The sequence below is a fragment of the Lissotriton vulgaris genome, chromosome 5, assembly GCF_964263255.1.
Source record: "Lissotriton vulgaris chromosome 5, aLisVul1.2, whole genome shotgun sequence".
Classification (NCBI taxonomy): domain Eukaryota; kingdom Metazoa; phylum Chordata; class Amphibia; order Caudata; family Salamandridae; genus Lissotriton; species Lissotriton vulgaris.
The window spans coordinates 827,207,034-827,221,675 of record NC_141693.1 but is presented as its reverse complement, the minus strand read 5'-3'; the positions used below and the strand labels follow the sequence as shown (position 1 = coordinate 827,221,675).

At 44.8% G+C, this 14,642-nt stretch overlaps 1 protein-coding gene across 2 annotated transcripts in view; it reads left to right on the top strand.

Moving 5' to 3' along the window:
- The window catches only part of LOC147711656 (uncharacterized), a 523,516-nt gene that overhangs the window by 496,032 nt on the left and 12,842 nt on the right, over positions 1–14,642 (top strand). Inside the window, exon 7 of one of the 2 annotated variants that reach the window (XM_086920220.1) lies at positions 6,090–6,649. The exons of the other annotated variant lie outside the window; for it this stretch is intronic. Within the exon in view, the coding sequence (XP_086776346.1) occupies positions 6,090–6,218 (129 nt within the window). The 3' untranslated portion in view covers positions 6,219–6,649. Of the gene's footprint in view, positions 1–6,089; positions 6,650–14,642 lie in introns of those variants that run through there. 2 annotated transcript variants of the gene reach the window in all.

Here is a 14,642-nt window from a genome sequence, read left to right as displayed (position 1 = left end):
AGACTGGGTAATGATAAAGAAGCATACAAGGAAGTTGTGCTTGGAACCCAGGTGGAAAGGACCTCATCAAGTGATATTGGTCACGACAACAGCAGTAAAGTGTGCTGGATTTCTGAATTGGATACACACCAGTCATACTCAAAGAGTCCCAAGTCCACCTGATCAACCAAAGCAGCAACTGGTAGAACAAAGAAAAGAACCAGAAGCTGAGCATTGTGAAGATGAAGAAGTCAGAAAACCAGACTCTTAAGAAACCATTGGCGACGAACAACCAAGTACAAGTCAAGTAGAGTCGGCACCAGTTACTGGGACTGAAGAGACTGTTGTAAAGACCAGAGGAGAGCTTAAACTTGAAAGACCAGAACGAAGTAAGCAAACTCCAGAAGAATCCATTGCAGAAATCCCAGATACAGCCCAGTCAGAAATAGAAGAAGAGCTCATTGCAGAAAACTCAGATCAAATTTAGTTACAAGAAGAATTTTGCCTTCCAACATCATTATGGGCTGATTCAATGCCAGGCATAGACGTGGAGGAGCTTTGGTCTGCTTCTTGTGAGGTACTGTGGGACTTGGTTTAACCAGCCTGGCTCCGTAGGAACCATCTTTTCACAATACACAGGGCCTACTATTCCCCGCAGAGGCTGTCAGAGTTTTCTTCGACAGGCCCGGTCTCGTGCCCAAGGTGCGGATTAGTAGCTGCATCCGACATTCATATGTTTAATGAATGCCCAAAAATAACTTCATTTTGGGACTCCATAGGGAACAAATTATCTTCAACACTGGGCTCTCACATTTCCATTGATCTCGCCCTTGTCATTTTCAGCCTGAGTGGCAAAGCCCGCAATGCTGCCTCTAACTTGTTGTTTTATTCTATTCTGGCGGCGCGTAGGGAAATCTGTAGACACTGGAAGGACGCCCTGCCACCCACCTTACATGAATGGCGTTCTTCAGTCCTCCAGATATCAAAACTCGACCTAGCTAGGAGTGGAAATATGAGTAGGAGAGCTTTTTGGACACAGTTAGAGCAGTCGTACTGAGCCTGGGTTTTTTTTTCCCCAGGTCCTATGATTAATGCAGGCATTGCTCACCCTTGTTTCTATGGCAAGGTGCCATGGCGCCTATGGGGCTTCGGTATCTCAGGCACTATCTACCAACAAATAGCCCTGTGCTTGAATCTTCAAGGCTTACGTGTATGTGCTGCTGGGATCTGGCCGCCTCCCTCTCCTACGATATCCCTGCCAGCTAACGCTGGGACAGTACAGAAGCACAGCCTGATTTCCTGCTCTGTGGCAATTTTTTTGTTTTGATAGATTGGAGCTATGCATGCAAATGAGGATTAAAAAAAAAAAGAAGAAGGAAAGTCTATTGCTAAAGGTTCAAATCAAGCTCAGTTAGGGAAAGGAAAGAATCAGCTGAAGACAATTTAGATCAGAGGCAGTTAGAAAAAGAAAGGAGAAGAGCAGAAGGTCAAGAACAAAAACAAATAAGAGAAGAAGAAAAAGTAGGGAATTCAGAACAAACCCAACAAAAGGAAAGTGAAAATAAAAGGACACTTGAAATGGGTGAAGACGGCGACAAGGCAGTGCAGACAAATAGAGTTAGAAAAGGAGATCCCTGGCCAAGTGCAGCAAAAAGACTGAGATACATTCTAAGAAGAAAAACAGGGAAAGAACTAGAGCAAGTAAACAAGGTATCAAGTCAAGCTGAACAAGAACAAACAAGAAGAAGAAGAGCATTAAGATTGTCAAAAAGAGCAAGGGTAACAAATAGCAAATATAAGGCTTCAGAGTGGACCTACATTATATTGGAAGATTTTGAAAATCTTGATCTAACAGATGAACTAGAAAATAACGAAGTTGAAGGATCGGATGAAAGGGATTTGAGGCCACCTCAAAGAAAATACTTTTTTTCAAAGGGTTGATCCAGTGAGAAATTATCAAAAGATCAAAAGGGAAAAGTACTGACCGGAAGCTGAAAGCCTGTGAAGTGTGGAAGTGTGGAAGTGTGGAATTACACAAAGATTTACGTATTTTATGTTTAAAATGTAACTAAATTTAGAATTAATTCTAGAACTTGAAAAATCGCAGAAGTAAAAGTGACTGAACATCCAAAATCTAACTTAAAATGACGATGTGTTAAATGTTGTCTATGTAGTATTATAACATTAATATTGATGTGGTTCTTAATAACACATGTGATACCTGGCCTAATGATAACTAATAATCAGAATAACACGAATGTAAGTGAGAGGGTAAGTGTGGTTACTAAGAGAACTACTACTACTGAATTAACACCATTGGCTAAAAACATGTATTATCATGATAAATCAAATAGTGATTCATCATTAAATGTATTCACTAAACTTCTTTACAATTATTTGGAAACAATGGATTTGAGTGATTGTTATGTTTGCATGAAACTACTTACGTCTATCTCCGAGGGTGTGGGGTCTGCATGTTGAAAATTCAGCATTGTTGATGTATATCCCGGATAAAGGTAAAAGGAATTGAGGGATATATCAAGAACATTGCAAAGATTCATAATGATTTGACCCAACTGGAGGTTGACAGTGCATGGGAAAATTTTAGAAAAAGTCTTTTAAAATAGGTAACTGGTTTTGCACTTTTGGAAGTAGTTTATTAGGAAAGATACTCATACCTATGATTTCAATAGCATTAGTGATATTAATGATAGTAATTACCTATAAATGTTGTAAGGAAAGACTAAGAACAAGGTCAATGATTGAAATGAAGAACAAAAGAATGGGAAGAAAGAGAAAATGGGAAGAGATAGAGTTAGAGCAAATGAAAGACAATTTGTATGGTAAAATGAAAGAAATGAACATAAAGGAGAAAAATAAAGAGTGTGTAAAAACTAACCTAGACATTAAGATTTCATGTTAAACTTGCCAATTGGTAATGATGGGTATTTTATTATGGCTCCAAAAAGCCATCCGAGTGTATTGATGGAGCAAGGATTCAAGGAAAAGAAACTTGCTTGGCTCAACCTCTCGTTAACAAGATACGAACAAATAGAAATGGTAGATAAAAGAAAACTAACATGCGCGTGACATCCATACATGTGGGAAAGGCGTTATGCTTGCTTAAATAATAAAGAATAATTGGCTGCGTAACTGTGATCCCCCTTGAAACCGAAAATCGCCTTGCCCATGTGCAAACCAGTACTGCGCAAATAGCCATGTGATTAACCCAAGTGAGAGGGAAACTCTCATGCGTGTGCAAGGAGTCACTAACTAGGTCTCAAGGCACTGCGTGCCTGGCATATGCTTGCCTGGATTTAGAAGAAGCTGTCGCTGCTAATGCTTTTGCTTAACGAAGAAGAAAGTATTTAACATGGGACAGAGTAGAAGTGGGTGGTGAACAGTGATAATAACGTATTTGAGAAAATAATATCTGTTTATGATTGCTTTATTAATAGTGTGCGTTTGGGCCTGATGTGCTAAGCCAAGGGAAAAGATGGTGGTTGAAACGTAACACAAGTTGAGTCTGCACTCTGAAGTTTCGAAGTGAACTGTTGAACGGATCATTAACAGGCTGCTAAGAACCAAGGACAGATGCCTGGGAACGCTCTTCAACTGTGGAATTATATAAAATGTGTATCTAATTTGTTTTGTGAACGGGTGTGAAAGGAAGTGATACTAAAGAAATTTATAAATTAAATAGGATGGGTTTACTAAATAAAGATTTAGCTAAGAAATAAAGAATGACAGCATGAGGTGATGACAACTCCCCTGCCCATGCCCAATCACAGTCCATGATTCACGAATACTTGTAACTTTTGAGGGAGGGACATGCGGAAATAAAGACTATAACTAGAGTGATTTAAGTTAGGGAATTGTATTTGAGATTTATGCTGAAGTCGATGCTGAGTGAAGTGTAGGTGAGAGCTGCTGCTGGAAGAAGAACAGACTGGGAATATTCAATACTGAAAGGCAGCCTGATTAGATTGAAGAATTGTGGAAGAATATCGGGAGGGAGAGCGTGTAAGAGAGGGATGCGCTCCGGTGCGTCGGGTTCTAGAGAAGTGTAGTAAGTATAATCCTATCCTGCACCAGTCCTATAGTCTTTTTCTCCTGACCCTTTATCAGGTGACTTCCACCAATCCTTTTGGCCGGGGTTGGGTTTCCGCCTTTTTACTACTCAGTAAATATATTTATGCCTTAAAATTGCATATCTTTTGAAAAGTATGAGTTACTGTGTCTTTTGTCTCTTCATCTATCACTGCTAATGCATTTAAGTTTTTGAATATGTCTGTGTATTTGAGTGTAATTTGATAAATCCATTTTTCTCTCCCCTGAAAGTTGATGGAGTTTACACTGTGAATTGGTATAAATGAATGAATTATTAAATAAAATGTATTGAATCTCACTTGGGGTCTGTGATTATTTTATTTGAAGTTCTAAGATAGATTAATGAATTTGTTTGTATTACAATCAACTACTCGACTAATGGTCCATTGACCAAAAGAAGAGTGTTGATCTGTGAAGATTAGTTAGACAGTGACTAATTCAGATCAAAGTGAACTAAAACTTGACCCCCTGCGAAACAGTCAGGAAATTTGACTATGTCTATGGGCCCGTTTTGAGTAATTTGTTGATTGTGAAATGTTCATCCTGGCCTTTCACTAGATCAGTACTACTTACCTACCCTAAAGTGCAGTTTTTGAATAGGCTTCTATGAGTATTGTCACACGGTCAAGGATAGCCAGGAACGATGATGGGTTGTTACTGGGAGGGGTTATATTCAGTACCAGGAAGTGTAAACTATAGCATAGGATGGATGTATTTATATGTATGAATGAAATTATGTGCTATTTCTATAGAGTCAACCTAGCAAAAAGACAATGCAGCATATACAGCCAGATTCATCAAGCCGAAATCGGCTCGCAAAGGGCCAGATTCTGAGAATCTGGCCCTTTGCGAGCGCTATTTTTGCATTTGGGATTCATCATCCCAAATGACTCCCCATTCATTCCTATGGGCCTTTGGGCCCATAGGAATGAATGGGAAAGCCATTCCTTATTTGTGATTCGCAATTAGCGAATCGCAAATAAGGAAGCAGTAGAAATCGCATAAAATATTGCAATTTCTACATGCATCCCGTTTTGCGAGTCTTTAATAGCGAATCCTTAAAAGTCGCTATTAAGGACTCGCAAAACATGACCATGATGAATCTGGAGGATAGTTCCTACTAAAATGAATTTTGATTTTGAAAAGTGATCTTAAGATGGTGAATAAGGGGCCTCCTTAATGTGCGACATTGACTTCCAGAAGTAGGGAAGATCTCTTCCCTATGATATGTTAATGAAGAAGAACACCTTTTTCAATCCATCAACTTTGATATTGCATGTAATTTCCTTGCAGTGAAGTGAGGGTGAAATATTATTTTCCCATAATTTACTTCTCCCAATAAAACCAACTTGCTATCACTCTCCACTCTACGCCACTCCACTCTACAGCCCGCCTCACGAATCTACTTCATTCTGTTCTACTCCATGCAACTCCAATCTAATCCACTCTGCACACTCTACGGCGCTGTACACCGCTTCATTCTATGCTACTCCATTCTACTCTATTCCACTGTATGCCACTCCACACCATACTACTCTAATATACGCCACTCCAATCCACTCTGTGCCATTCTCCTCTACAACCTTATCCCACACCAATAACTTTTAGCCACGCTGCTATTACAACATTGCTAAAAGACATTAGCAACGCTGATAGAGCTTGGAAGTGGCTTTAAAGTTTTCCTTTCTATGAGCAATAGTCAGAGAGAAGATTCCTGCTAAGAGTCTCAACAGCAGTCTTTAATACATCATAAAACCATGGGTTAATGCATTTCTCGCTGCCTTACCAGTAGGATAAGAAGGCCTGTCCCATCGCAGATTCAGCTAGAACACGCGGTTCTCAGCAACTCCATCACTAGATCATTATTCTTCCATGTGAGAACTGGCAATGCAATAATGCATTTTAGGTGCATGATTTCAATGTAAATGTTGTCGTGACGATGCAAATTGAGCTTGGTATTTTTGGTGCCAAAACATTTGACAGTAATGTTTGTGTTTCAGAGTGTGACCTGCCATGATCTACATTTTGACTACTACGAATATCCAGAAACTCAAAACAGGATTGATAACAAAAGAAACCGAGTTCCAGATATTTATGAGACGCTAGAGGATGGCGTCAGTAATGATTGAGGAATATATGAGACGGAATTTCCACCACAGGAACTCTCAACAGTTACAGACTTAACCTATGAAATATGCATGCCGAGCTACCCTGTAAACACTGGAGAGGGTAGGGCTGAAGCTCTTCGGAGAGCCCACCATATCGGCTTGCCATTTAGGAAGCAGAAATGATATCTCCTTTTACGGTTTCCATGAAGAGGCATCTTTATTTAATTCCCTTGGTATACATTTTATGAATAAATACTATTTGTAGATTCATAAATTCAAATGTAAAAATATACTGAATGTTGAAAGTGTACATTGAGCCTGAGCTACTCTACAAAGTATTCTACATACCTCCCGGAATATTCACTTATGCCACATGCATTAGAACACATGCTGATGAATGACTCACACCGAAAGCTAGTCACACGCCTCTACGTGGTTATGCAAGACAAGGCGCCAATGATTAGAGCGGCAGACCCTGATGCAGAGATCTAGCCCGGGACCAGGGTTCAATTACCCGCCTCGGCGGGTCTTGGGCTCAAAATTCCACGGACCTGATATTTCTCGCCTCGTGCCTATTCCAATCATGGAGTCCCACTCTGCAACTCTGGGCAATAGCTTGCTTAATCTCCACAACGGCCCCTACAACGCTAAGGATGCCTGGCCTCCACCTTGGGGGTGCCCAGGAGTGGACGCCTCACAGGGAAAGCCAGGATAGGTTCCACAGCGGTATTCGTAAAAGCGCCTTGAGACCCTTGCGGGTGAGTAGTGCGCTATACAAGTATCTATTTACATTTTTTACATTTTACACAGCGCACGCTCAATAGACACTGGACAGAGACCCACCTCTATCTACTGAGCAACGGGCTAATTGCTGTGAACAAACTGCGGCTATCTCACCAAATTAAAGACTACATCTCATACTCTTTAAGTTCCTCTATTGTTTATATCGCACACCTATACAGATGCATCACATGGGTCTGAGGGAGGAGGCGCAATGCGAGAGATGCTCGACACCTCAGGCTTCGTTTTTACATTTAGCTTGGGAATGTCGTAGAAAAGCAGATTATTAGCATGAAGTACATGTTATTCTCCAACTGATTACTGGCCACCCATACCGCAGCTGCTTTACTAGGCACTTTACCAAGCACCACTTGCCAAGCACTGTAGAAGGAGGTCTGTCCCAAGGGTCACTTCCTGGTTGCAAGATGCATCACATTGCCAGGAACAATTGGCCACCTATTGGGAATTGATGTCCCTGGCAGCCCACCCAAAGACATCTGGGAGCCACTCCTAACATATTTTAGGCTGCAGGATTCCCCCACACCTCAAACTTATGTGGGCTGACACAGTTAACTGACAGTAAAAAACGCTGCCCTACATACACCTCATGTCTTAAGTTTCCCTGCGAGGCGCGTCTCCTTCGGTCACATGCCTAAACGTAGCCCTCAATCTGTATTAAGTCTGAACAATGTAATTCCACTGCTACAGAAATGTTCTGGATATATACTATGTTATAATGCTATTGTGATGACTTAACATGTCAGCTATGTTCCCCTTCTCTCTCCTCCCTCCTACCCCGCCCTCCTTCCTCCCACCTCTCAGTTATCTGCCTGTGATTATCTGTTTGAGGCTGTCACCTCATATTGTGTGGATGCACTAAATACCAATAAAAATAAATGGAAATGTAAAAAAGTATTTGACATACATTATCATATAAGTTAGATATACACTGGCGTGGTCAGTTGAAAGTGTCATAATATATTGGAAAAGTAGTGCAAGTTAAAAACAAAGCAATCAATTGATCATCAACTCAAAACAGCATTAGGTTTCTGCTCAGTCACAAAAGATGATCCAAGTAGCAAACATCAGAGCAGACAACAATACATTTGGTGAGTAGCTCTCCTTCGACTCCTTTGCTCAGGGAACTGCACTGGCTTCCAGTAAAAAAAAGATATTTTTTCAAAATCTGCTGTTTAACTTTTAACGCTCTCAAAGACAGAGGTCCCCTCCACCTGCAAAAAAAACCTCATAAGATACTCACCTTGCACAAACCAAAGATCTAGCACACTAGGCCTTCTCAAGGTTTCCCGAATTCTCTTGACTCGTACAGGGGGCAGAGCATTCTCATATCTTGCTCCAAGATATTGGAATAGGCTCCCGGTGGACCTCCGCAAAATTTCCAGTTACTGGTTGAAAGCCTTCTTGTTCCAAGTGTCTTCTCTGATTCGCTTTGATCCTTCCAATTCTCAGGCTACTATTTCTAGGCAGCGCCAAGATGCCCCAGGGTGAGTTGTGCGCTATAGAAATAAATCAACATAACATTGTCTGGGAGCAATGGGCTAATCAAACCATAAAAGCAAACATCTATTCTTCAGCTTTGGCCGGAACCTGTATATGTGATAACTTTATTCAGCACCATTAACTTTCTCCCATTACTTGACTGCTGATATTGTGTCAACCTGTCCCATTGTTGGTCAGAGCCCCTTGAAGAAAGACACTATGGATATTTTGCAGGGTGGTTTTGCATTTCAACGCTCACAAGATCCTTACAGATCTACCATCTAAGGTTAAAGAATCAGAACTTGCAGACATACAAAGGAACCCCATTATGTCAAAGTTGAATTTAAATTAAAGAAGCATTCAGGCAAAACAAAGTGCTGGACCAGCACTTTTGAAAGCTCTTATATCTCTAAGCAAGACCAGTGCTTAATCTTATATTTTTCATGAAAGCACTGATCTTTAAAAATCCTTCAACCCACACACAAACATAACTTTCATCCACTACTCCTGTTTAAAACAGTTGTTCCCTCCTTGTCTAACAATAAGTCAGTTTCCATTTTGAAGCAAATATTTATTTTTTTATCAGCAATTCCATGTACCAGACATCCGAACTCTACAAAGTGGACACAGACTGACATTTTTGTGCTTTATGAAACAAAAAAAGAAATTCGCTAGTGAGCTGCCTTTTAGCAAAGCAAGTATACAGTGGCTCTCACTTCTTGACGATCGTTACTGCCTTATTTTCTCACGAAGAAGAGGGGCATTGGCGCTATAAAGTGCTCACTTGCTTCCCGCTGACCAGGACATGCACTGCTTGGAAACTTTGGGGCATATTCTCAAGAACGTGTGATAACCATCGCAAAAGTAACATAACGCAACTTCCAACATCGCAGTCTATTGCGGGAAAATTACGCTATGTTAACGAGGCATTCTCAACACGGCGGTACCATGCGATAGTCTCCAGATAAAGCGTCAAATGTCCATGTTAAAATCAACTCCACGCCGCAAAAATGAGAAACGCGAACGCAAAACATAATGCGCCGAGGCCAATCGCGGTACAAAAAGCAGCAAAAACCAGCGACAGGCCTGCAAATCCCACGTGTCTGGCGGCAAAATGCACTATAAAAACTACAGAAACAACACACCAAAAACAATCCAAAGTGCATTGCAACATGGATGCACCCTGACTGGATGCAGAGTCCAACGCAAAAACCACAACCCCCACCGACCACCAGCAAGGAACAACGGGGACAGGGACGGCCAAGGAGAAAAGGGAGAGAAAGACGGGATGCAGTCCGCAGCAAACCCAGATCTGTGTCACGGGGGTGACAGAACACTACCATCAACTGACCTACAAGTAGACCACCGGGAATGCAGTCAGAGTGTTGAGGAGACCAATTGAGAAGGCCAAGAAGCGCTGCCATGATGTGATAACCTAAACCAGGCACAACCCAGCTGCCAACAGGAAGGCAGCAACGGCCACAAGAGGTGGAAGTCCTGCACCACAGGAGGAGCTGGAGGAAACCGAGGTCACAGTCATCAGTGTGGAGACGGTGCAAGGCGTCAGGAGTCCGGACACAGCTTAAGAGGATCTGACACAACATCAACAGGACCCGGGCGGCCACGCTACTTAAAGGAGAACACAGACCCTGCAACAGACCACACAACAGGAAGCACCCACAAGCACGGCTTGCTCACAACACTTCACGGACCCACACATGGCACTCCTGTACCAGGTGCCAGAATCCAAAACGGAGGTGGCCGAACAGGTGCGGGTGGGGTCCGAACCCATGGAAGGCGAACTAGATCACATACGTGGGTGTCCATTATCCTTCCTGGACCACCTACACCCCACAAAGGAGACCCACACTGCCACAGAGACACATGCAGATGCACATTCACTGTACAGAACCACGCCCAGGGGCAGGCAAATAGCAGTAACACACCCATGTTGGCTCTGCGTACGACGGCCCAGGCCACTTCCCTCACAAATTGAGTGGGTGATGACAAAGCTACATGTCCAAGCTCCAACCCACTGCCTACGGTGACATGTCTGCGCCCGCTGTACACAGCACAATGTAATGTTGTAGGGCCGATGGCCCTCATGCATACAACAAGACCACAGGGACACACACAGGAATTATATTGAACTGGCTACCGTCATGTGCGCCCGGCCCCTTTATTGGCAGGGCCACACGTACAGTGATGCCTGTGCTGGATGTGTGTGGGGTGACTGTAAGCCAGTCCACACAGAGTGCTTGGTGCTGGCAACAACTTGAACAGTGGACACCAGTGCAATGGAAACTGAAAACACCTACTTAACAGTCAACTGCTGACCAATATAGAGGGAACCGGAGAAAGTACAGAGGTCACCCAATATGCAAACAGAAGTGTCCATGAGTTGCAGTGCACTGAGGTTGGGGCACTAGAGTTGAGCGCACTCATGTGATCAAAATGACAAGACCTGTGTCCATTTGGGATATTCATGATGCAGATGCAGTGGGGTGTGTTAGACCTGCATCATCTTTCTCATCAAAGTCCCAGGTCTCCCACACTGCCTGAGGTGACATTGCTGTGCAAACTCTCCACAGCACAAAATTCAGTGCACCTCAAACCATTGACAGTTGCTGATTGAATCAGTGGCACCTGGAGTGCTAAGCAGGGGATCAGGCAGATGATGGCATCCATGACAGGTGTGAGCAACTCCGTCAGTCTGCCAGTACCACTGTTTCGACTCTGGCAGATGGCGGTTGGAGGTGGTCCTACCGATGGTGGTGTGTGCCTCCTGCAGTGATACCACATCCGGGCCAGTCAGGACCTGATTGGATGTGTGAGCCCTGGTGGACCGCAGTTTGAGGCCGGAGGCAGCAGATAGGGCAGGACCACATACACATGGAGACCACCGTCTCAGAGGTCATCCAGTATAACAGAAGAAAGGGTCCCTGACTTGAACAGCACAGAGTTAGTGGCCCCGGATGCACAGTGGCCAGCACAGGCACCCCGCCACGGGACAGTGACTTGTGGTCCACTGAGGTAGGGCCACGCAGACTGAGCGGGTCCTCGTTGATGTCAAAGGTGAATGTGGCGGAGGGTTGCGGGGGACAGTGGAAGGTGTTCTCCAGGGCATGATGTAGACGTCTGATGTTATCCAGAAGCAGCAAATGGGGTAGTGGAAAGCGACAGCCTTGTTGCCACCACCAATTTGGTATCAGCTACATGAGGATGAAAACTACCCCCTACTCCTGTTTTGAGGAGGCTGTGATGGTCTGAGGAGGCTGCCAATGTCGCGGCCCTCGGGTTTGGAGACTGCACCGGCATGTGGTGGGCCCTCTTTGACACAAGCTGGTGTTGGCAAGTGGGCATTGAGGCCTGGGTGTGCAGGGGCGGGCAGGACTGGTTCGAGGACAAGCGTCCTGGGGTGCAGCAGGCGCACAGGATCACAGGCAACCCCGCTCATGGCGTTGGCGTCTGCCTTGTGGTGGGGTGAGAGGCTCTGTCCTGGCAGAGACGTTGGGCATTCTGGAAGAGGACCACACCCAAGGTTACGTGCCTTTTATTCACACCCCTATGCTGGCCTGGCGTATGCCGGGCCAGCCCACTCCGCTTATGCTTGCGGGGGGGCGTAACAAACTACATTTCCGCAATCTTCCTCACTGGCTAGGGTGACCTGGTTGCTTCCACTGTCCACCACACTCCATACACCAGCGGGGTATGTCTACATTGATATGTGTGTGGTCTGCATCCTGCAATATGTCCAGCTCAACCACACCACACTTGGCATTGTGTACACTCATATTCATTGGTCACTTGCCTCCATCACACATGTCTCGTCCCCACCTCTTCCCACATCCTGCTATTGTGTGGCTGAGGTGCCATGCCGTTGATGGCTAATGTACATGGCTGACCCAGGTTCCCACAGTAAGTTGTTTTGTCATGTCTGATGGGTGTGCATGATGTATGTGAGCTTGTGATGTGTGCATTTCCTGTGTTGTGAGTTGCATGATTGTGGAGTTGAGGTGGGTGCTGTGTTCATTTGGTATTGGACAATGAGCAGTGCAATTCTGTGGGTGCCATCCTGGTAGCGCAGGTTGATGATGGACTGTCGGAAGGTATAGGACCCATGCACCCTGCCTAGGGGGTTGGCGACAATATTGGTGGAGATTCCTCAGTGGTCCAATATTGCCTGGACATTAGTGGGATACGTGCGCTTTCTGTTGCGCTTATTGTGTGCAGTTTTGCCAGGGGCCATTAGTTGGACATGTGTGCAGTCAATTGCCCCCTGACATGTGCGGGAAGCCAGTTGTGGTGTAGACTCCTTGCTTGCTCTCCAGCTGTTCCTGAGCAGTGTGTGGGAAGTATAGATGGTGGGGTACAAAGCTGATGGTGTCATCCATCAACGTTGTGAGGGACTTGGATTGGCTGGGCTGTGTCACTCCTCCATCTCAGACGGTTGTTGGTTGGAGGATACCAGAGGCCTACAGGTGCAGCATGGCCAGCAGCTTGGTCTGAGGTGGGATGTTGGTTGTCCGCTGTGTTGGAACTGTCAGCCTGTGGACAATAGTGGTCAGGATGCGGAGGAGGGTTGTCCTATTGAGCATGTAGTGGGCAATGACATTCTCTGGTGTTGGGACTGTGAGGTTGGTGCATTTTCTGAGGGTCGCTGTCTTTGTCTGCGCTGCCTCAGTGTTGGTCTGGGGGGCGTTGGGGGTCCAGGGGAGTGGGGGGTCCTGTGTGTGGTAGCTGTGGGTGTTGTGGCCTTCTTGGGTGTCCGGCCTGAATGTTCAGTGGCTCCAAGGCATCTGTTGTTCTTCAGATGTGGCTCTGGGCTGGCCTCCCTTTTGTGGTGCAGGCTGTCGTCTGACTTTGCACCAAGTCAGAGCAGGTATTAGTTTCCTGCAGCTAACATGCCTTATCGCATGTTCCGTGGTCTTTTTGCCAATCTGACTGGTCTTTGGAAATTTTGTACAGTGTTGTTGCTGCTTTTTGCACAGGAATGCCTACTCTGCATCTCACTAGCGATAGTTGACAGGGTCATCTGTGGTGCTGGTTTTTGCGGCTGCTATTGCGGGTAAACTGGAGCTATGGGCTGTTTGCACCAGCTTGTGATTGGGGTGATAACTTTATTGTGACTTTGGCTATGATAAAGTACTGTTAACTCTTGATAACTCCTTGAGAATATGCCCCTTCCAGTGCTGTTGGCCCAGGGGACTACACCAACTGGAATACCCTGCCACCTCTTGGTGAGGAGAAGGAGGGGCCTTAACGCTATAAAGTGTTCACTTGCTTCCAGCTGCCCAGGACATGTGTGGGACAGCCCGGGCGAGGACCAGGCAAAGACAAGTCCTTCCATGGCTGAACAGACCGGATTTACAGCTGCTGTGTGATCCTTTGAACAATGAGGAAACGTAATCTAACCATATCTGATGCACAACCGAATCTACCGCTAGAGGACTGTCATGATAAGTCATAATTATAATCTAAAGTGGGGGCCCTCAATGAAAAGATCACAAATGTAGAGGAGGAGGTGGGCATACATGTTTCATCTGTTCCCAACAAACCCTAGTGTTGTTCCCACCAGCCCTCTCATCTATTGTTCAACCTTGACTGCTCCCTCCCCAGAAGGGGTGCCTGATTTATTGAACAAGGAGGACTCCCTAAAGGAAGCAACCTTATGACCATTCAAGTTGATGTTCACTATGTCAGTGTTGATCTGAGACCCCTGAATGATACCTTCGGTTTTCCTGCCTCCAGCATGTAAAAATAAAAAGCCTATGTTGGCAGGTCCTAGGGTTAAGATCCAGAGAGTGGCCTTCAGCTCGGATACAACCTCTGAGAGGGGAGCTTGTAACCCATAGGACCTTTTAACAGATATGTTGTTTTTTATTATTGAATGGTTAGTCAAAGGTTCATATGGGGACTGTGGCAAGCATCTTAGATATATTGAACAAGTACTTTCTGAACCATCTCCCTAGGTCAACTCAAACATTACAACTTTGAACAATAACGATGTCTGTGGAGCACTTAGCTCAGTGGAGTCAGGGGTCAAGAGGGGAAAGTCACTCAACAAGGAGGTATCTCAGTTACTTGAACCCAAGCCTAGAGATATCTGTGTGTGCAGATGGTGTAGACCCACAACATCAGCAGTGAGACAAGAGGGCACATATT